This window comes from Balaenoptera acutorostrata, chromosome 4 (genome assembly GCF_949987535.1).
Source record: "Balaenoptera acutorostrata chromosome 4, mBalAcu1.1, whole genome shotgun sequence".
Classification (NCBI taxonomy): Eukaryota; Metazoa; Chordata; class Mammalia; order Artiodactyla; family Balaenopteridae; genus Balaenoptera; species Balaenoptera acutorostrata.
This window is the reverse complement of record NC_080067.1, coordinates 82356821-82380759: the sequence shown is the minus strand read 5'-3', so window position 1 is coordinate 82380759 and position 23939 is coordinate 82356821. Positions and strand designations below refer to the sequence as shown.

At 37.6% G+C, this 23939-nt stretch overlaps 1 protein-coding gene across 5 annotated transcripts in view; it reads left to right on the top strand.

Moving 5' to 3' along the window:
• SEC22A (SEC22 homolog A, vesicle trafficking protein) overlaps positions 1-23260 on the top strand; it is a 69337-nt gene extending 46077 nt beyond the window's left edge. For 4 of the 5 annotated variants that reach the window (XM_007175634.2, XM_007175635.2, XM_007175631.2 and 1 more), the window contains exons 6-7: positions 7214-7279; positions 20755-23260. In XM_007175634.2, coding sequence (XP_007175696.1) covers positions 7214-7279; positions 20755-20955 — 267 coding nt within the window. In that variant the 3' untranslated portion in view covers positions 20956-23260. The remainder of the gene's footprint in view (positions 1-7213; positions 7280-20754) is intronic. The other variant, XM_007175633.2, reaches the window with a different exon arrangement.
• The last annotated feature ends 679 nt before the right edge of the window (positions 23261-23939 follow it).

Genomic DNA, 23939 nt, shown 5'->3' with positions numbered 1-23939 from the left:
CTTGTACTGGTTAAAAGGTCCTTTTTATTCTCACTAAAGCCATTGAACTTAAGACATACTCTTAGCCTTCTCTCTGGTTCATCATTGTACTTTGTGTTAGGAATAATCTCTAGAGTCGCTATAGATAATTTTTGGTCAGTGAAGTAGATCTTTTTGAGGTAGTCTGCTGTGTAGACTTGAATGCAAAATCCAGGACGTGGGGCTTAAACTTTTATCTGTTCTGAAGTTACCTGTATTGGTGTTAACTCAGATAGATCATGGTGGTGATAGAGGAGGTGGAAAGACAGTACCTAAATTAAGTGGCCTCAACATTTCTTTTTTTTTTTTTTTTTTTTTTTTTAAAGGATTTTCTTATTTATTTATTTATTTATTTATTTATTTTTGGCTGTGTTGGGTCTTCGGTTCGTGCGAGGGCTTTCTCCAGTTGCGGCAAGCGGGGGCCACTCTTCATCGCGGTGCGGGGACCGCTCTTCATCGCGGTGCGCGGGCCTTTCTCTATCGCGGCCCCTCCCGTCACGGGGCACAGGCTCCAGACGCGCAGGCTCAGCAATTGTGGCTCACGGGCCCAGCTGCTCCGTGGCATGTGGGATCTTCCCAGACCAGGGCTCGAACCCGTGTCCCCTGCATTAGCAGGCAGATTCTCAACCACTGCGCCACCAGGGAAGCCCTCAACATTTCTTTAATACTTGATTTAAGAGCAAAGGATTTATTTGGGGATCATATTTTTAGATCTAGCTGAAAATGTGTAGTGTATTTCCTGAGTGTGAGCATTATATCGATATTAATTTAAAGTTTGCTTTCTTAAGGCTGTGAATTCTAAATACTCTTCTCAAATGCTAAAAACGATTGCCACGTTTATCTTCTAGTATGTAGCTTGGTGCCTGAGGCACATTTAAATTTCAGAACCCACATGAACCAACATTCCTGTATAATGTTGTTTGAAGATTCAGCACAAGTTTGTTTCTTCTAGATAAATAACTGCCTCTTAGGGTGATAAGGAGGGATTTATTAAAATATGTAGTGCTGAAGTTTTTCTTTGGTATCTGAGTTCAGACTGAGGAGGTTTAGGATAAATACAGTTTTTTTTTATTATGTTGGTAAATTTGATTTGGTGTTCACAGTAATGTGTAAATTAGATTATTTTCACTCATTTCCATACTTTGTTCTGAGTTTAGAGATGTTAATAAGTTTATTGTGAATTGACACCTCACAAATGTATAAGCTTTTATCACATTGGGTTTATTTTTCCTGTGTTCCTTTAAGGATCAGGCTTGAAGCAATGATCTTAATTAAGCTGATGCCAACCTAGAAGTAATTCGCATGTGGTACATTAGGAAAAAATTTGAGTATTCTGATACAGCAGTAGACATGCTGACCTGGAAGTCAGAATACCTGGGTCCCATCTGCCAGTTAACTAACTTTGTGACCTTAGATTGGTTATTTTATCTTCTTGGATCTCATTTTTCTTTTCTGCAAGAGGAAAGTTTTTTTTTGTTTGTTTGTTTGTTTTTAATTTTTATTTATTTATTTATTTATTTATTTTTGGCTGTGCTGGGTCTTTGGTTCGTGCGAGGGCTTTCTCCAGTTGCGGCAAGTGGGGGCCACTCTTCATCGCGGTGCGGGGACCGCTCTTCATCGCGGTGCGCGGGCCTTTCACTATCGCGGCCCCTCCCGTCGCGGGGCACAGGCTCCAGAAGCGCAGGCTCAGCAGCCGTGGCTCACGGGCCCAGCCGCTCCGCGGCATGTGGGATCCTCCCAGACCAGGGCTCGAACCCGTGTCTCCTGCATTAGCAGGCAGATTCTCAACCACTGCGCCACCAGGGAAGCCCCAAGAGGAAAGTTTTAGACTACATAGGCTCAAGGACCACTTCAGTACTAAGGTTCTAAGACTCTCTGATTCTAAAATTGTTTGTAATGGATACTACAACTAAAAGTAATCAACTTGCTTTTATTCCTTGAGTTCTTTATTTCCAGTAGATTTGTTACTACCTTTTAAAGAAATTACATACCTATTAAAGCTCACTGGAAGTTTGGACTTATTTAGTAGCGTAATATCTATGCTAAGATGCATTGCTTGCTTTCTTCTAAAAAAATAAATATATTTTTCCTGAGTTCTATGCTCATTGTTAAAGAATTGGGGGAAAATGTATAAAGAAGAAAAGAAAAATCCCAAATTTTCTTATTTTATTAATATATACCATATATATACATATCATATCCATTATGTAACTTTGTGTCCTTTTTTTCACCTAAGATTAAAAAGTGAATTTTTCCGAATTATTACAAACATTTAAATAGTATCATTCTAATACATTGTATGGCTATTATATGAAACTTCTGCTTACCTCTTTATCCTCACCTTAAAAAAAATTCTTTCCCTTTATTTGTTATTTTTCAAGCAATATTGGTAATCTAGCATCCTCTGAATGTGAATGTGATTTTTAAAAATTTGAACTCCTTACCTCAGCCCTTCCTTCCCCGCCCCACCTTTATCCCTTCTCGTGTCCACCCTGCGCCCACCCAACTCCCACTTCTGTCCATTCTCTAAACTTCTGCCCCATGTTTCCCCAACCTCTAGCTATTCATCTGTTTTTCATCTGCTTCCTCTCCACTGGCTCTGTTCTCTCAGCTCATAAATATGTTATAGCCTGCTGATCTTTAAAAAACGAACAAAAAACACTAAAAAAACCTCTTGATGTATGTTCCCTTCTAATATTTTGAAAGCATAGGCTATGCCTGTTGCCCCCGTTCCCTTACCTCTGTTCTCTTAGTTTACTGTGATCTCTTTCCACCCTCATAATTCTTTCAAACATCGACCATTAAGTTCACCAGTGTCCTGGTTGCCAAATATTGCAGCCACTCTTGAGGCCTTGTTTGATGTGTCCTCTCTGTCTCATCTCACACACTGTTCAGTTCTTCCTTTTGAAAATAACTCATTGTTTAAATTCAAAAATAATGTTTATTTTAGAAAATTTAGAAGCAAATGAAACAGATCACTATTAATAGTTTGATGTGTTACAGTTTTCTTCTTGACATTATCTCATTCCTTCAGTTCTGTGAAACAATTTTCTCCTGTTGTATTTTTTTCCTATCTCTTCTTGTTCCTCAGTTTATTTGGTAAACTTTCTTCCTCCACCTGTCCTTTAATTTACTTATTTAGTTATTTATTTTTGGCTGTTTTTGGGTCTTTGTTTCTGTGCGAGGGCTTTCTCTAGTTGCGGTGAGCGGGGGCCACTCTTCATCGTGGTGTGCGGGCCTCTCACTATCGCGCCTCTCTTGTTGCGGAGCACAGGCTCCAGACGCGCAGGCTCAGTAGTTGTGGCTCACAGGCCCAGTTGCTCCACGGCATGTGGGATCTTCCCAGACCAGGGCTCGAACCCATGTCCCCTGCATTGGCAGGCAGATTCTCAACCACTGTGCCACCAGGGAAGCCCCCACCTGTCCTTTAAATAGTAGCGTTTGTGTCATGTCCTGGGCTTTATATTCTTCTAACTCTATACCTTCTCCTTGGATATTTTCATAACTTAGAGTTAATACATGTATATCCACAAATATCCACAGTCACGCATACACACAGTAAAATGTGTACATGGTAAATTTCAAAGCCTTTAATTTTCACAGTAAGTAATTCTCTTCCCATTTCTCCTCCCCAGAGTCAACCACTAGTGTATCCTTCTAGAGCGATTATGTGCATATGCTAATACATATGTATTTATATATTTACTTATATAATTATTCTTTTAAAATTATTCCTTTATAAATGGCGGTATACTGTTCATAGTGATTTGCATCTTTTTCCACCTGACAATGTGTAGATCATTTCATAGCAGTATGTAGAGATTCTTTTTAGTGACTGCATAGCATTTTTATTTTCATTTGTATCCCTGTTTTCCCCCACCACACAACAGTTTATTCTGAAAGAATTCAAACTTCCAGAAAGGTTTAAAAAAAAATACAATTAACATCTACCTGTATACATACCTACCTTTCTTCCTTTATCTCTTTCTTTTCTTTTTTTTCTGAATCACTGGAAAGTAAAATTGTAGATATTATGACATTTTATTCCAAAATTATTCAGTATGTCTGTCTTAAGGACTAGGACATTCTCCTGCATAATCACAATACCATTCTTACACCAAAGACATTGAAGATCAGTGCAGTATTAGCTAATATAAAATCTATATTCAAATTTCACAATTCAAAATTGACCCCGAATATCCTTTATATATACTTTTTTCTCTCTCCAGTCTATCAGCCAATCAAGAATTAAGCTTTGCATTCGGTTGTCATAGTCCTTTATTTCATTTAACTACTATTTAAATATATGACAACTAAACTAGAGCTCTAGGTTAAACTGTTCCCTGAAGCTGACTTAAATGTCTACTAAACATAATTATTTGGATATGTCACTAGCAACTCCATAATGCCTTGTCCAAAATGAACTCAGTTTTTTCTGCTCTCAGACCTACTTTTCCTCCTATATCCCCAACTTGGTGAATGGTATCATTTAAATGTTGCCTGAATAGGAGACCTTGGAGTCATCCTAGCCTCTTCCTTCTTGAAACTGCACAAGCTACTCCCTTTGCCTGGAATTCTCTTCCTACCTTGTCTACTAGTCCGTCCTTCAAGATGCAAATTAAGCTTTATTTTCTGTGCCAAACCTTCCCTGATCCTTTTAGGTAGAATTAAATGTGTCTCCAGTAGGCTCCTTTAGTACCCTGTACACACTCCTATCCCATCAGTTACCACTTCAGGTGGGAATTGTTGTTCTTTGTATCTGCCTTCCTGGTTAGAGTTGAGCTTCTTGAGTTGGTGTTGACTTGTTTTCTGTCCTTGGTCTAGTGACACAGTACTTGGCCCATAAGTGTTTAATGAATGACTATTTATTGAATGGAAGAATATGTTTATAGATATTCTCTTTAGCAAGGGGAAATAAAGATTTTTCAAAGCTGAATTCAATTTGTCATGCATTTGTTGGATTCCTACTATGTGCACAGTTTCATGCAAGTAGTTAAGATTTAGTTTCTGCCCTGAAGGAAGGTTAGGATCTCATTGAGAAGACAAGGCCAGTACATTAGAGATTTAAACAATATTGAAAAGTAATCCTAATTATCTGATGAATGATGCAGACAGTAACCTCTGGGAAAGAGAAGTTAGAGAATGTTTTTGAATACTTACTCTGTGTCAGTTACTGTTATATTTTTGCCAGTGTTATTTCATTGAATCTCTACAACTTTTATTTTCAAAAAAGGGAATTGAAGTTAAATAAATAGTCCATGATCGTACAGCTAATAAGTAAAGATTTGAACCGAGATCTGGTTGAGTCCAGAAACATGCTTTTAAGTGTTCCAAAGGCAATTAAGAGAGTTGTAAAGTGATAGTGTAAATTTAGGGAAAATACAGTATTCAATTGTAAGATAGTAATTAAATTATTATATAGTCCCACAATTAAAGGTTATATAATTATTACAAATTAAGTAGTTGAGAAATATTTAGTATTTTGAGAACATGTTTATGATATAGTGTGAAGTACTAGAAAGCAGTATGTAAAACTATGATTCCATTTTTTTAATGTACATATATTTTTGTACAGAAAGGATTGGAAGGAAGTACCTAAATGATTAACAGTAATTCTCCCAAAGTTGTAATATTATGGACTATACGAGTTTCTTATTTGTAACATTCTGTTTCAGATTCTCTCCAATGAACATGAACTTTTATAATCAAAAAAGATCATTTAATGGACTGAAGAAAAAAACAATCAAGCAGAACTTATTTAAAAGTCTTAGAATCATTAAAGTAGAAGGGTTTTGTGTTGACCTTCCCTGCCTCTGGGATTGAACTGGCCTAACCATCCCAGACAGATTAATGGTTTCTATTTTAAGATCCTCACTAGGATAAGCCCCTCACCCTCTGCCTTACAGGCACTTCTGTTGTCCAATAGCAAATGGAAAAGCAATTTTCTCTTCATATTATTTCCTGAAGACATGGTCGTGAGAGACACTCCCATGTCTTCTGGAAATTTTTATTGTATAAAGAGATTTTTTTCTAAAATAAGGGCCAAATTTAATGTTTCTACCTAGAAGAAAGAAATTTGATGCTCCTGCCTGGGCTTTATGTTTTACTTCATAAAAACATTGAAAGAAATGATAAATATAGATATTTAAGAGGAATCAAAAAGGAATAGAAAAAAAGGGTTTGTTACATGTCTCTATTAGTTTTCTTTTAAAAGAAATATTCTATGAATAATCTATCTCTGTTTTTCCTCTGGGTGGTTTTTTTTCTAGCATAGCATGTATGACTGAATTTCCTCATTGAGATTTAGCACACTCTAGTGGACAGTAGCTTTTCAGTTTGGGTTGTCTTTTTTTTTTTTTTTTAAATCATGCCAAAGACTTTATTGGACAGTTCCATAATGTGCTTACTAGATAGTAAAGTTTGTCAATATTTATTTGAGTCAAATAGTAATCCTAGCAAGCAGGCTTAACTTTATAGGCCACTGGGGTGTTGTACTTTTTTTTAAATTAATTAATTTATTTATTTTTGGCTGCATTGGATCTCCATTTCAGCATGCAGGCTTTCTCTAGCTGTGGCGAGCAGGGGCTACTCTTCATTGCGGTGCATGGGCTTCTCATTGCAGTGGCTTCTCTTGTTGCGGAGCACGGGCTGTAGGCACATGGGCTTCAGTAATTGTGGCACATGGGCTCAATAGTTGTGGCTCACAGGCTCTAGAGTGCAGGCTCAGTAGTTGTGGCACATGGGCTTAGTTGCTCCACAGCATGTGGGATCTTCCTGGACCAGGGATCAAACCCATGTCCCCTGCACTGGCAGGTGGATTCTTAAACCACTGCGCCACCAGGGAAGTCCCTGGGGTGTTGTACATTTTTATTTGGTTTCTTTAGTAGCGAGAAGAGACCCTTTTTACATTACATGGAAATTTGTTTCCATTGGCTTTCATCTTCTCTTGGATAAGATATAACTGATGAGGAGGCCCAGATATGGAGGAAACCTGGTAGCCTTCCTCTACCTCACACTCCCTGGTTCTTATAATGTATTTTATGTTTCTATTTTAGGACTCTTGAGAATTTTTATATGCCACTTTTGAAAATTTTGACCATTTGTGCGTAAATGTTTTCATATCCTATCCCAATGGATTGTTTTTGGAAATGGGCTTGCACCAGAAAAAAAAGTAATTTTTATTTTGTTTTTGCAGAGTGATGGTGAGGATTTTAATTACATTGTTGCATTTTTCCTTGGAACAGCAGCCTGCCTTTACCAGGTAGGTTCTCTCCGATTTTAAGAAACATTTTCCCATTATTGCTTGTTTCAGGTATCAATTCTAATAATTTCTTGTGCACTTTAAATAAATAAAACTAATGTCTGAGTTCTTTGCCCCTTTTTAAAATTTGAGCCTCTGTTAGCTTTGTGACCCTTTTGAACGGACATAGATCCCAGTGAACTCAGTGTTAGCCCTCTCCTGTGCTGGGGCTTCATTGGCGGCAGGTCCTCAGCCTATGGCAGTAAAGACTATACTTCTAGATATTCTGGTGACTTACTGTTTAGCTTCCAGGCTCTGCTTTTACTCCAGGTTGAGGATTTTGTACTTTGGGGAAAGTCTTTGAAGAGGGAACAGCAAAAGCAGGCTTTTAGGATATTTAATTTAGCACTGATGAGTAGGATGGATTGTCAGAGCAGAGAGACTATAAGCAAGGAAATGAGTTGAGAGGCAGAAGGTAATGAAAGCCCAAACTAATGGTAATGGCACTAGGGATAGGAAAAGAAAGGACGCTGAGAAGGAAGACTCACTAGGACTCAAAGACAGAATAGATCTGAGACTTTAGGAGGGAGGAGGTTTTTGTACCTGCGTGATAGGGAGATATGTACTCCCATTTCCAAGAACAGAGGAAGCACAGATGTGTTAGGGAAGGGAGAGGTAACCATGCCAATTACCCAGATTCAAGAATGTCTTTGCTAAAACATGTTAGAGCAAACAAGGCATTTTGACCTAACTTTTATAAGTGACACATTTCTCTGTCTTGCATAGAAAAACATTAGAAAGATTCAGGACTGCAAATAAAAGGCTACCTAAAACTCGGTAGAAGTCTTTAGGGAAACAAATATACATATATATATATATATAAAATACATATACACTTTTTTTTGACTGCGCTGTGCGGCATGCGGGACCTTACTTTCCCGACCAGGGATCAAACCCGTGGCCCCTGCATTGGGAGCGCAGAGTCTTAACCACTGGACCACCAGGGAAGTCCCGGGAAATATTTTAAATATATGCATTTGACTTTTATGTAAAGACATATTAGAAATTTTAGTTTCAGTGACCACATTTTTTAAAATATATATTTATTTATTTATTTGGCTGCTCCAGGTCTTAGTTGCGGCACACAGGATCTTTAAAGTTGCAGCATGCGGTCTCTTAGTTGCGGCATGCGGGATCTAGTTCCCTGACCAAGGATCGAACCTGGGCCCCCTGCATTGGTAGCGCAGAGTCTTAACCACTGGGCCGCCGGAGAAGTCCCAGCACCATTTTTTTTTCAGTCCCCTAATTTTTCTTAATCATTATATTAGCTTCAGAAATTTTTCCTGTAAAATTTGGCAGATTGAATTTAATTAATGACATTTCATGCAGGAAATGTGAAAGCTTGTATTCGTTGATGTCACAAGTACTTTAATTTTATGAAATATTCTTATGTAGATTTTCTACTTTAATCTCTGCAGTCCTATCACACAGGGTATATATCCTCATTTTTGAAAAGGAGAAATCTGAGACAGTTTCAGTACTATCCTGAGGTCACGTAGCCATTAAGTGGTAGAGTCAGAACTCTTGAGTCTTCAGATTTTCAGTGTCGTATTCATTCCACTATATCATGCTGTCTCTAAGCAAAATTCCTATATTTACATGATTTTTATAATGCTATAAAGTTATAATTTAATAACTTTTATATGCATTATTTCATATGATTCTAAAACAGTGTGAGGTAAATATTAACTTTAAAATAATTTCCTGAATGATTATTCTTATAAAATATACTTTTATCTGTTTTGCCTTAATGAAATAATTTTAAATTCTAATAATAATGCAAAAATGTGTTGAGCTCTTGCGTTGTGCTAAGCCCTTTGCTTTCCTTGTACCATTAAATCCTCAAAGTAAGCCCCACACTAATCCTATTATTATCACCATTTTTCACTGAGGCCTAGACAGTTCTTACAGCCAGTCAGTGACTTGAACCCAGGCAACTCCAGAACCAGTGCTCTTGCCTATGATAGGCACACCTCTGTTACCTTTCTCAGAACAGCTAAAAGTAGTTTTTAGAGTTGCCTCATGGTGGAGCAGTGTCACCCAGGTGACCTTTTAACTTGAGAAAAATAAACAAATTCATGCTTTAAAAAAGAAAATCAAAAAACCAATTTCCTTCATATTGACAGGCATGAAACTGCATGCTTTCCAAATATGCTGAGCAGAGTGATAATAGTGTTGTTTTTCCCACAGTAAAAACTAAGTGACTACATTTTACCATATAACATGCTCTATCTCCAATTGTCAGGATATTTTTTCATCTCCGTCAGTTCAGACCTCAAAGGCCACTACTACATGGTTTGTTGCCTTTTCCTCCAGGCCATGGGTACTTATGGAATCACAGCGTTCAGCCAGATAGAGATAATCTTGATATGGAGCATTTAAAATAGGAAATGAGGGAATTCCCTGGTGGTCCAGTGGTTAGGACTCCATGCTTCCACTGCAGGGGGCATGGATTCGATCCCTGGTCGGGAAACTAATATCCTGCAAGCCACGTGGCATGACCCAAAAAAAAAGATAAAATAGGAAATCAGAGGAAGTCTGAAGAAACTAGAGACTATTACTTTTCCTTCAGTGTTTTATTTTGAAAACCTTCAGACTTACAGAAAAGTTGAGAAACTGGTACACCTAGAATCACGAATTGTTAACATTTTGCAGCACTTTATCTCATTCTCTCTTTGTATGTTTGTGCATATAGTGTGTATATTTGTTGTTTATAGTTTAAGTTGCAGATAAAATGAATGTATAAAGTTGTTTTTCTTATTAAACTTTTTATTTTGAGATAATTAGACCCATGTGGAGTCATAAGAGAGCACCTGTATAATGTTTACATGCTTCCCTTCAATGTTCCATCTTGCAAAGCTATAATACAGTATCACAACAGGATATGGATATTGATGCAGTTAAGATATATAACAGTCCTGTCACCATAAAGACTCCTCATGTTGCCTTTTATAGTTCCCTCCTGCCCTAACCTCTCCTTAATCTCTGGCAGCAACTAGTGTGTTCTCCATTAATATAATTTTCTCATTTTGAGTATGTTATATGAATGGAATCATATAGTATGTAACCTTTTATGATTGGCATTTTTTACTCAGCATAATTCTCTGGAGATTTATCCAAGTTGTTGGATGTGTCAATGGTTTGTTCCTTTTTATTGCTGAATTATATTCCATGGTATGGCTGTACCACAGTTTGATCAGTCACTCATTTGAAGGACATCTGAGTTGTTTCTAGTTTTTGGCTGTTAAAAATAAAGCTGTTATAAACCTTCATGTACAGGCTTTTGTATGAACAAAAAAGTCTTCATTTCTCTGAGATAAATGCCCAGAAGTGCAGTTACTGGGTTATGTGGTAGTGCATAGTAGTTGCATGCTTATTAAGAGACAAACTGTTTTCCAGAATAGTGTACCATTTTACATTCCCACCAGCATTGTGTGAGTGATCCAGTTTTTCTGCATCCTTATCGGCATTTGGTGTCGTCTCTATTTTTTATTAATATTTTAGCCATTCTGATAGGTATGTAATGATATCTCATTGTGGTTTTAATTTGCATTTTCCTAGTGGCTAATGATGTTGAAAATAATTTTATGTGCTTATTTGTCATCTGTGTATCATCTTGGGTGAAATGTCTGTTCACATCTTTTGCCTATTTTCTAATGAGATTGTTTTAAACTGTTGAGTTTGAGAGTTCTTTATATATTCCAGGTATTAGTCATTTGTCAGATACATAGTTTGCAAATATCTTCTCCCAGTCTTAGCTTGTCTTTTCATCCTCTTAAAAGAGTCTTCTGCAGATCAAGCATTTAAAATTTTTATGCAGTTTAATTTTTCAATTTTTCCTTTTTTTTTTTTTCCTGTACTGAATTGCTTTTGCATTAAAAAAAAAAATCAGTTGGGCATGTTTATGTGGGTCTTTTTCTGGGCTCTGTATCTGTTCCATCGATCTATGTGTCTGTCCCTCTGCCAGTACCATATAGTTTTGAATACTTCAGCTATTTAATAAGTCTTAAATTCAATTTTCTTAATAGTTATAGAGCTATTCAAATAATGTTTTGTAATGGGTGAATTATGGTGGTTTGTGTTTTATGAAGAAGTGGTCCATTTCACTTAGGTTATCAAATTTGTGTGTCGAATGGTTATAGTATTCCCTTACTATCCTTTTGATGTCTGTAGGCTATGTAGTGATATTTCCTGTTTCAGTCCTCATATTGATCATTTGTATCTTCTCTTTTTCTTTATCTGTCTTACTTGCTAATTTCATTGATCTTTTCACAGAGCCTGCTCTTGTTTTATTGGCTTTTTCCTATTTTCTATTTGATTGATCTCTGCACTTTATTATTTCTTTCCTCATGCTTGCTTTGGGTCTATTTGGCTCTTTTTCTAAGTTCTTGAGATGGGAGCTTAGATGATTTGATTTGAGAATTTTCTCTTTTGTAATGTATACATTTAGTGTTACAGATTTCCCTCTTAGCATTTCATTAGCTGTGTTCCATAAATTTTGAGCCGTTGTATTTTCATTTTCATTTAATTCAGTGTATTTAAAAAATTTTTCCCTGGGATTTCCTCTTTGGCCTATGGATTATTTAGAATTGTGTTGCTTAGTTTCCAAGTGTTTGGATATTTTCTGGTTTTCTTTCCATTATTGATTTCTAGTTTGATTCCATTGTAGTTTGAGAACATATTCCGTGTGATTTCAGTTATTTTACATTTGTTGAGGTTTATTCTGTGGCCCAGAATATGGTCTGTCTTGGTATATGTTCCTTGGGCACTTGAACAGAATGTGTATTCTGCTGTTGTTGAGTGGGTGTTCTATAAATTTTGATTAGGTTCTGTTGGTTGATGGCATTGTTCAGTTTTTATGTCTCCTTGCTGATTTTCTGGCTAGTTCTATCAATTGCTGAGAGAGGAGTGTTGAATTTTTCAACTATAATTGTGTATTTCTCATTTGAGTTCTGTCAGTTTTTGCAGTTCTGTTGTTTGGTTCATACACATTTAGGATTGCTGTATCTTCTTGGTTGATTGATCCATTTATCATTTTTTTAACATCTTTATTGCAGTATAATTGCTTTACAATGGTGTGTTAGTTTCTGTTTTATAGCAAAGTGAATCAGCTATACATATACATATATCCCCATATCTCCTCCCTCTTGCGTCTCCCTCCCTTCCTCCCTATCCCACCCCTGTAGGTGGTCACAAAGCACCGAGCTGATCTCCCTGTGCTATGCTGCTGCTTCCCACTAGCTATCTATTTTACATTTGGTAGTGTATATATGTCCATGACACTCTCTCACTTCATCCCAGCTTACCCTTCCCCCACCCCGTGTCCTCAAGTCCATTCTCTATGTCTGTGTCTTTATTCCTGTCCTGCCTCTAGGTTCTTCAGAACCTTTTTTTTTTTTTTAGATTCCATATATATGTGTTAGCATACGGTATTTGTTTTTCTCTTTCTGACTTACTTCACTCTGTATGACAGACTCTAGGTCCATCCACCTCACTACAAATAACTCAATTTCGTTTCTTTTTATGGCTGAGTAATATTCCATTGTATATATGTGCTACATCTTCTTTATCCATTCATATCTTGATGGACATTTAGGTTGCTTCCATGTCCTGGCTATTGTAAATAGTGCTGCAGTGAACATTGTGGTACATATATATCTTTTTGAATTATGGCTTTCTCAGGGTATATGCCCAGTAGTGGGATTGCTGGGTCATACGATAGTTCTGTTTTTAGTTTTTTAAGGAACCTCCATACTGTTCTCCATAGTGGCTGTATCAATTTACATTCCCACCAACAGTGCAAGAGGGTTCCCTTTTCTCCACACCCTCTCTAGCATTTATTGTTTCTAGATTTTTTGATGATGCCCGTTCTGACTGGTGTGAGGTGATACCTCATTGTGGTTTTGATTTGCATTACTCTAATGATTAATGATGTTGAGCATCTTTTCTTGTATTTGTTGGCCATCTGTATGTCTTTGGAGAAATGCTTATTTAGGTCTTCTGCCCATTTTTGTATTGGGTTGTTTGGTTTTTTTTGATATTGAGCTGCATGAGCTGCTTGTAAATTTTGCAGATTAATCCTTTGTCAGTTGCTTCATTTGCAAATATTATCTCCCATTATGAGGGCTGTCTTTTCGTCTTGTTTATGGTTTCCTTTGCTGTGCAAAAGCTTTTAAGTTTCATTAGGTCCCATTTGTTTATTTTTGTTTTTATTTCCATTTCTGTAGGAGGTGGGTCAAAAAGGATCTTTCTGTGATTTATGTCATAGAGTGTTCTGCCTATGTTTCCCTCAGAGTTTTATAGCGTCTGGCCTTACATTTAGGTCTTTAATCCATTTTGAGTTTATTTTTGTGTATGGTGTTAGGGAGTGTTCTAATTTCATTCTTTTACATGTAGCTGTCCAGTTTTCCCAGCACCACTTATTGAAGAGGCTGTCTTTTCTCCATTGTATATTCTTGCCTCCTTTATCAAAAATAAGGTGTCCATATGTGCGTGGGTTTATCTCTGTCCTTTCTGTCCTGTTCCATTGATCTTTATTTCTGTTTTTGTGCCAGTACCATACTCTCTCGATTACTGTAGCTTTGTAGTATAGTCTGAAGTCCTGGAGCCTGATTACTCCAGCTCTGTTTTTCTTTCTCAAGATTGCTTTGGCTATTCGGGGTCTTTTGTGTTTCCATACAAATTGTGAAATTTTTTGTTATAGTTCTGTGAAAAATGCCATTGGTAGTTTGATAGGAATTGCATTGAATCTGTAGATTGCTTTGGGTAGTATAGTCATTTTCACAATGTTGATTCTTCCTATCCAGGAACATGGTATATCTCTCCATCTGTTTGTATCATCTTTAATTCCTTTCATCAGTGTCTTATAGTTTTCTGCATACAAGTGTTTTGTCTCCCTAGGTAGGTTTATTCCTAGGTATTTTATTCTTTTTGTTGCAGTGGTAAATGGGAGTGTTTCCTTAATTTCTCTTTCAGATTTTTCATCATTAGTGTATAGGAATGCAAGAGATTTCTGTGCATTAATTTTGTATCCTACTTTACCAGATTCATTGATTAGCTCTAGTAGTTTTCTGGTAGCATCTTTAGGATTCTCTATGTATAGTATCATGTCATCTGCAGACAGTGACAGCTTTCCTTCTTCTTTTCTGATTTGGATTCCTTTTATTTCTTCTCTGATGTGGCTAAAACTTCTAAAACTATGTTGAATAATAGTGGTGAGAGTGGACAACCTTGTCTTGTTCCTGATCTTAGAGGAAATGGTTTCATTTTTTCACCATTGGGAACAATGTTGGCTGTGGGTTTGTCATATATGGCCTTTATTATGTTGAGATAAGTTTCCTCTATGCTTACTTTCTGGAGGGTTTTTATCATAAGCAGGTGTTGAATTTTGTCAAAAGCTTTTTCTGCATCTATTGAGATGATCATATGGTTTTTATCCTTCAATTTGTTAATATGGTGTATTACGTTGATTGATTTGCGTATATTGAAGAATCCTTGCATTCCTGGAATAAACCCCACTTGATCATGGTGTATGATTCTTTTAATGTACTGTTGGATTCTGTTTGCTAGTATTTTGTTGAGGATTTTTGCATCTGTGTTCATCAGTGATATTGGCCTGTAGTTTTCTTTCTTTGTGACATCTTTGTCTGGTTTTGGTATCAGGGTTATGGTGGCCTTGTAGAATGAGTTTGGGAGTGTTCCTCCCTCTGCTGTATTTTGGAAGAGTTTGAGAAGGACAGGTGTTAACTCTTCTCTAAATGTTTGATAGAATTCACCTGTGAAGCCATCTGGTCCTGGGCTTTTGTTTGTTTGAAGATTTTTAATCACAGTCTCAATTTCAGTGCTTGTGATTGGTCTGTATATATTTTCTATTTCTTCCTGGTTCGGTCTCGGAAGGTTGTGCTTTTCTAAGAATGTGTCTATTTCTTCCAGGTTGTCCATTTTATTGGCATATAGTTGCTTGTATAATCTCTCATGATCCTTTGTATTTCTGCAGTGTCAGTTGTTACTTCTCCTTTTTCATTTCTAATTCTATGGATTTGAGTCTTCTCCCTTTTTTTCTTGATGAGTCTGGCTAATGGTTTATCAATTAATGTTTATCTTCTCAAAGAACCAGCTTTTAGTTTTATTGATCTTTGCTATTGTTTACTTCATTTCTTTTTCATTTATTTCTGATCTAATTAATCGTTATGATTTCTTTTGTTCTGCTAACTTTGGGAGTTTTTTTGTTCTTCTTTCTCTGATTGCTTTAGGTGTAAGGTTAGGTTGTTTATTTGAGATGTTTCTTGTTTTTTGAGGTAGGATTGTATTGCTATAAACTTCCCTCTTAGAACTGCTTTTGCTGCATCCCTTAGGTTTTGGGTCGTTGTGTTTTCATTGTCATTTGTTTCTAAGTATTTTTGATTTCCTCTTTGACTTCTTCAGTGATCTCTTGGTTATTTAGTAGTGTATTGTTTAGCCTCCATGCGTTTCTATTTTTTGCAGATTTTTTCCTGTAATTGGTATCTAGTCTCATAGCGTTGTGGTCGGAAAAGATACATGATACTATTTCAATTTTCTTAAATTTACCAAGGCTTGATTTGTGACCCAAGATATGATCTATCCTGGAGAATGTTCCATGAGCACTTGAGAAGAAAGTGCATTCTGTTGTTTTTGGATGAAATGTCCTATAAATATAAGTTAAGTTCATCTTGTTTAATGTATCATTTAAAGCTTGTGTTTCCTTATTTATTTTCATTTTGGATGATCTGTCCATTGGTGAAAGTGGGGTGTTAAAGTCCCCTACTATGGTTGTGTTACTGTCGATTTCCCCTTTTATGGCTGTTAGCATTTGCCTTATGTATTGAGGTGCCCCTATGTTGGGTGCATAAATATTTACAATTGTTATATCTTCTTCTTGGATTGATCCCTTAACCATTATGTAGTATCCTTCTTTGTCTCTTGTAATAGTCTTTATTTTAAAGTCCATTTTGTCTGATATGAGTATTGCTACTCCAGCTTTCTTTTGATTTCCATTTGCATGGAATACTTTTTTCCATCCCCTCACTTTCTGTCTGTATGTGTCCCCAGGTCTCAAGTGGGTCTCTTGTAGACAGCATATGTACAGGTTTTGTTTTTGTATCCATTCAACCAGTCTATGTCTTTTGGTGGGAGCATTTAATCCATTTACATTTAAGGTAGTTATTGATATGTATGTTCCTATTACCATTTTCTTAATTGTTTTGGGTTTGTATTGTAGGTCTTTTCCTTCTCTTGTGTTTCCTGCCTAGAGAAGTTCCTTTAACATTTTTTGTAAAGCTGGTTTGGTGGTGCTGAATTCTCTTAGCTTTTGCTTGTCTGTAAAGTTTTTAATTTCTCCGTTGAATCTGAATGAGATCCTTGCTGGATAGAGTAATCTTGGTTGTAGGCTTTTCCCTTTCATCACTGTAAATATGTCCTGCCACTCCCTTCTGGCTTGCAGAGTTTCTGCTGAAAGGTCAGCTCTTAAACTTATGGGGATTCCCTTATATGTTATTTGTTGTTTTTCCCTTGCTGCTTTTAATATTTTTTCTTTGTATTTAATTTTTGATAGTTTGATTATTATGTGTCTTGGCGTGTTTCTCCTTGGATTTATCCTGTATGGGACTCTCTGTGCTTCCTGGACTTGATTGACTATTTCCTTTCCCATATTAGGGAAGTTTTCAACTATAATCTCTTCAAATATTTTCTCAGTCCTTTGGTTTTCCTCTTCTTCTTCTGGGACCCCTATAATTCAAATATTGGTGCGTTTAATGTTGTCCCAGAGGCCTCTGAAACTGTCCTCAATTCTTTTCATTCTTTTTTCTTTATTCTGCTCTGTGGTAGTTATTTCCACTATTTTATCTTCCAGGTCACTTATCCATTCTTCTGCTTCAGTTATTCTGCTATTGATTCCTTCTAGAGAATTTTTAATTTCATTTATTGTGTTGTTCATCATTGTTTGTTTGCTCTTTAGTTCTTCTAGGTCCTTGTTAAATGTTTCTTGTATTTTCTCCATTCTACTTCCAAGATTTTGGATCATCTTTACTATCATTACTCTGAATTCTTTTTCAGATAGACTGCCTATTTCCTCTTCATTTGTTTGGTCTGGTGGGTTTTTGCCTTGCTCCTTCATTTTATGTGTGTTTCTCTGTCTTCTCATTTTGCTTAACTTACTGTGTTTGGGGTCTCCTTTTCACAGGCTGCAGGTACATAGTTCCCGTTGTTTTTGGTGTCTGCCCCCAGTGGGTAAGGTTGGTTCAGTGGGTTGTGTAGGCTTCCTGGTGGAGGGGACTGGTGCCTGTCTTCTGGTGAATGAGGCTTGATCTTGTCTTTCTACTGGGCAGGACCACGTCTGGTGGTTTGTTTGGGGTGTCTGTGGCCTTATTATGATTTTAGGCAGCCTCTATGCTAATGGGTGGGGTTGTGTTCTTGTCTTGCTAGTTGTTTGGCATAGGGTGTCCAGCACTGTAGCTTGCTGGTCGTTGAGTGGAGCTGGGTCTTATTGTTGAAATGGAGATCTCAGGGAGAGCTTTCACCGTTTGATATTATGTGGAGCCGGGAGGTATCTGGTGGACCAGGGTCCTGAACTCGGCTCTCCCACCTCAGAGACACAGGCCTGACACCTGGCCAGAGCACAAAGACCCTGTCAGCCACATGGCTCAGAAGAAAAGGGAGAAAAAAGAAAGAAAGGAAAAAATTAAATTAAGTTATTAAAATAAAAAAATTATTAAAAATTTAAAATAATGAAAAAAAAGAAAGAAGAGAGCAACCAAATCAAAAAACAAATCCACCAATGATAACAAGCACTAAAAACTATACTAAAATTAAAAAAAAGATGACAGACAGAACCCTAGGACAAATGGTAAAAGCAAAGCTATACAGATAGAATCACACAAAGAAGCATACACATACACACAAAAAGAGAAAAAGGAAAAAAATATATATATCTATATATAAATAAAAGGAAGAGAGCAACCAAATCAATAAACAAATCTACCAATGATCATAAATTCTAAATACTAAACTAAGATAAACCTAAGACCAGAAACAAATTAGATGCAGAAAGCAAATCCCAGGTCTACAGTTGCTCCCAAAGTCCACTGCCTTAATTTTGCGATGATTCATTTTCTATTCAGGTATTCCAGAGGTGCAGGGTGCATCAAGTTGATTGTTAAAATTTAATCCGCTGCTCCTGAGGCTGCTGGGAGAGATTTCCCTTTCTCTTCTTTGTTCTCACAGCTCCTGGGGTTCAGCTTTGGATTTGGCCCCACCTCTGCGTGTAGGTCACCTGAGGGCGTCTGTTCTTTGCTCAGACAGGACGGGGTTAAAGGAGCAGCTGATTAGGGGGCTCTGGCTCACTCAGGCCGGGGAGAGGGAGGGGTACAGAATGCAGGGCGAGCCTGTGGCAGCAGAGGCCAGCATGACATTGCAACAGCCTGAGGTGCGCGATGTGTTCTCCCGGGGAAGTTGTCCCTGGATCATGGGACCCTGGCAGTGGCGGGCTGCACAGGCTCCCAGGAGGGGAGGTGTGGATAGTGACCTGTGCTTGCACACAGGCTTCTTGGTGGCTGCAGTAGCAGCCTTAGTGTCTCATGCCCATCTCTGGGGTCCGCGCTGATAGCCGCGTCTCGCGTCTGTCTCTGGAGCTCGTTTAGGCAGTGCTCTGAATCCCCTCTCCTCGTGCACCCCAAAACAATGGTCTCTTGACTCTTATGCAGTTCCAGACATTTTCCCGGACTCCCTCCTGGCTAGCTGTGGCACACTAGCCCCCTTCAGGCTGTGTTCACACAGCCAACCCCAGTCCTCTCCCTGGGATCTGACCTCTGAAGCCCGAGCCTCAACTCCCAGCCCCCACCCACCCTGGCGGGTGAGCAGACAAGCCTCTCTGGCTGGTGAGTGCTGGTTGGCACCGATCCTCTGTGTGGGAATCTCTCTGCTTTGCCCTCTGCACCCCTATTGCTGCCCTCTTCTCCATGGCTCCGAAGCTTCCCCCCCGCCCCCCGCCCCCCCATCTCCGGGGGGTGAAGGGGCATGCTAGTGTGTGGAAACTTTTCCTCCTTCCCTCCCAGAGGTGCAGGTCCTGTCCCTATTGTTTTGTCTCTGTTTTTTCTTTTTTCTTTTGCTGTACCCAGGTACGTGGGGAGTTTCTTGCCTTTTGGGAAGTCTGAGGTCTGCCAGCGTTCAGTAGGTGTTCTGTAGGAGTTGTTCCAAATGTGGATGTATTTTTGATGTATTTGTGGGGAGGGAAGGTGATCTCCCCATCTTACTCCTCTGCCATCTTGAAGGTCTCTCCGATCCATTTATCATTATATCCCTCTCTGTCCCTGGTTAGTTTTACTTTCTTTGAAACATTTTTATTTATTTATTTATTTTAAGTTTTTATTTTTTGGCGGCGTTTTTATTTTTTGGAGTGAGGGACTCCTACCATCCAGTGGGAATCAAAGTTCTGGCTTCCCACTTGCCTTCTCTGAAGCCCTGGAGTGTTAGAACATCTCCTTAGAGCATTATAGGCTCCCCACATAGGCTTTGATGGGGTGGGTGTGGGTGGTCACAGTTTTTTTGTGGGTTTTTTTGGTTTGTTTTGGTTTAGTTTGTTTTGTTTTGTTTTTGGTGGTGTTTGGCTGGAGTAGAATAGTTATTATGTAAAACTTCTCTGTCTTGGAAAGGTGCCCCTCTCATGGTCTTTTGGCTAGAGAGAACAAGATTTTGCTGAGTGTTTTTTTTGTTTGTTTGTTTGTTTTGTTGGTGTGCATCCATTGGTGTTTCTAGTTGCCAGCTTCTTCAGCTCCAAGTTTGGGATATATGAGGCAAAAAAAAAAAGGGTAATTTACCACTGTGTCATTCCCTGGGTCTCAAGGTCCTTAGCCTATCTGCCTTCTTCTCTTCATCATCCAGAGTCATCTTATGCTTGATATATAATGTCCAGGGTTTTTAGTTGTACTTAGTGGGAAGAATAGAGGAAAGTGCATCAACTCCATCATCCCAGAAGCAGAAGTTCCTGCACAGTTGTTTTTAAAATAAGTTACAAACATCAAGATATTTCACCTCTAAAAACTTGAACATGTGTCTTTTGAGAACAAAGACATCGTTCTACATAGCCATGATACCTTTATCACACCCAAGAAATTTAACATTGATACAGTATTATCTAATAGAGGATTCATATTCAGATTATGTCGTCTCCAAAATGTTCTCTATAGCTTGTTTCCTCTGATTCCAGATTATGCAAACCTATTTCTTAAACCTATTTCCCTTTTAAATAGGGAGTGTATTAAGGATACATTGAGTGTATAGCTGAGTGTATTAAAGATATTACACTGTCTTATCTGTAGTTGAAAAATCCCCTTTTCCACTCTCATATTTTACAGCTTTATAGTAGAAGCATCTATTTCTTCTCCTGTAACCCTAATCATCTTTCATTTTTATATTTTCAACAGTGTTATTTATTTGTCTACTACACCGGCTGGCGGAATGTCAAATCTTTTTTGACTTTTGGCTTAATCTGTCTATGCAACATGTATCTCTATGAACTGCGCAACCTCTGGCAGCTTTTCTTTCACGTGACTGTGGGAGCATTTGTTACACTCCAGATCTGGCTGAGGCAAGCCCAGGGCAAGGCTCCTGATTACGATGTTTGACACCATCCTTCAGACATGTTGCCTTGGCTTCAGGGGAAAAAGGAGGGAGCATATCTTAACTACCACTGTGATGAAGAAACTGTTCACCACAAATGAGAAGCTCTGCTGTCTTTCTCTGCAGCTGTCCTTTTCGTTTTAAGTCAGCATACCTGCTACGCAAACTCCTCTCAGCAGAATGTTGGCCGTGAGATTATCAATCAGAAGAAGATGAGGAGACCTCTCTGCAGGGCCATGGCAGTGGAAGAACAGTCAGATGCCATTGGAAGACTTGGCCAGCAGCCCTGAATCCTGGCTGGAGAGTTCAGTCAAAAATTACGTGTGGTACTTGCTCTGAGAACTAAGCAGGAGCTCTACAACCCGGGTTTGCCTTTGTGAGGCATTAGTGTAGACCAAATAAAATGATGCTGCAGTGAATTGGAAAGTTTATGTGTAAAACAAATTACTTGCTAAATATTAGATTTTGCACATTTATGGTACCAGTTTGTGAAGTCCAGATTGGTGTGGAATGGGTTCTTTTTCCTTTTATATTTTTGCTTGAATCTTAACTCTGGAAATCGCCCGATGTAGGAGAAGGCTCTGGTGAGCTCATCCCTGGAGCATTGCAAGTATTGAAAACACAGTGACACATGTTTCTTTCCTAGGCCATGTTTATACTTTCTTTTGAAATCACTTTTTAAAAATATTTGTTAGGCTATAGCCATTGTTTGCCAAACTTCAATCACTTGAGTATTAAATATGCTATTATTTACTTAATATTTATCTTTTAAATTTTAAATATTTTAAAAAGAAACTAATCTCTATTCCAAGTAGAAAACCAGCATCAGTTTGCCATAAAAAAGGATAACTACAAAATAAATAAAAATAAAACAAAGATGTTATTAAATTCTAGCTGGATACTAATGCCTGCCAAGGCTCTGAATCCAAAAAGCCTGCTCTTTCTTTGTTGCAGTGAGAGAGATGTTACCCAGCACCAAAATGGGGCTCTCTCTGTGGAATTATCAGAAGTTTAAAAGAAAATTATAAAGGGAATGCCATTCTCACTGTGATTCAGCATTATTTAATTCTGTGTTGTGTATCACCTAAAATCATCTTGCATGCCACCAAGTGGCATGGGTCCTGCACTATGGAGACACTGAGCTGTTCTAAAAGAATCAGAAGGTGACTCTTCTCTCCGCACTTCTCATTATTCCTCTTATTATTTTATGGCTTTGAGGAGTTAAGCACCTACTATCTTAGAGAACTTACTTGCTTTTTGATAACTTTATAAAGATTGTTTAAGCAGCTTTGAATTAATAATAGAGGAAGCATAGTTTGTTTCCATTAGCAAAATCTACAGCTCATCTGGTTTCGAAGTCATCTTCATGAGTGATTTTCTTGAGAAAAGATTCCAATTAAGGAATTCATAACGTACTGAAATTTGATATCCAGAAAAACAGTGGACCCATTACATATAATTCATGTTCTGGGTATATTAATTTTGCAGAAGAAATTGTCCAGAGAGGTAAAGTCACTGAACTACACTGTTTCCAGAACCAGTATACATAGGTATGTCTACAATGAGAAATCTTGCTTAACTAGAACCTTTTTGCTACACTCTTCTTTCAGGAGAACGAGGCAAAAGAAGACAGTAAGCTTACGATTTCGGGGATTTATTTAATGCAAGAAACTCCAGTTTCCTCCAATTTTCTGCCTGTAACAAAACCACAGAAATTATGAATATTCTGAGAGATATCCCAAGGTACCACATGATCCTAAATCATCAAAATAAAATTGATTTATGTTTGGCGTTTTGTAGTTACTGAGCCAGGAAAGTAAAGTGGTTCAATTTAGAAAGTATATTTTTCTAAGCTAATGGTTAAAGCAAGAAAAGTTTTCTTGTAAATAGTCAATTAACCAGGAGATTGGAGTATTCTGGTTCATTGTGATTTTGCTGTATATTGATATTTTATAGCTCTTTTACCAGTTTGGTTCTCCTTATTATTGAATTATAATATTTGGTATTTGGATACATTGAGCAAGGACACTTGAAAACTCACCAGCTATCTTTAAAGGCTTAATTTGTTTTTTGTTTTTGTTTTGCTTTTTCACCAGCTATTTTGGATAAGGGGATGTTTACATTTTAATGTAAAAAATGAAAACAGGTATAAATAATGTTTTATGTATAGAAATGCTTTCTTTCATTATTTGGTGCCTGCATCTCTCAGTGTTTATACAACTTCTCTGCCTCTATCATGTTGTTGCCAAAGAAACTATGAATTTGGAAAGATAAATTTTTGCCATGAATGTAAAGAAGTTTTTAAGCTCTTGACAGAGAATCACTTAGGCTTCTAATGTGTATGATGGTAATACGTTGTGTTTATATTGCAATTTTACTTCTAAGAACAAGTCCGCCTTTACCTACCTAATCATAATGGGTTTTGTAGTGTCAGGGAATAGTATTTGCTCTCCTATTAGGAAGGAGGACACTATGGTAATCAGATGGTAATGACTTACCTAGGGTAAGAGCAAAACACACACAATTTCTAATCTTTTAGCCCAGGGTTTTTCCACTAGAGTGGAAAGTAATGAAGATAACTAAGATTATATTCAGGGAATATGTCCTTGATAAAATTGAGGTACTGGAGACTTCTTAAAGTAATGAGATTTAGCCTGCTACTGTCAAATCTAGGTGTATATTTTCTTCCTTAAGGTAATTCTGAAATACTGCTTTTGATTAAGGTATGCTATAAGGGCAAAGATACTCCTTTTATATCCTAAAAGTAATTGCAGTAGTTGCTTGCTTTTTTTGGTCTGTATTTGAAGTGTATTTATACCTGGGCTCTTTCCCAAAAGAATTCGAAGCAGCATACCCAGAAAAGACATACCCGATAATGTTAACAAAATGTGAACTTTCAGGGGAAAAAAGCAAGACCAATGAAACTGGAAGGAAGGGTGAACACATTGCTGTTAGTATAAAATTTGATTCTTGAACTTCTTGGAAGTCA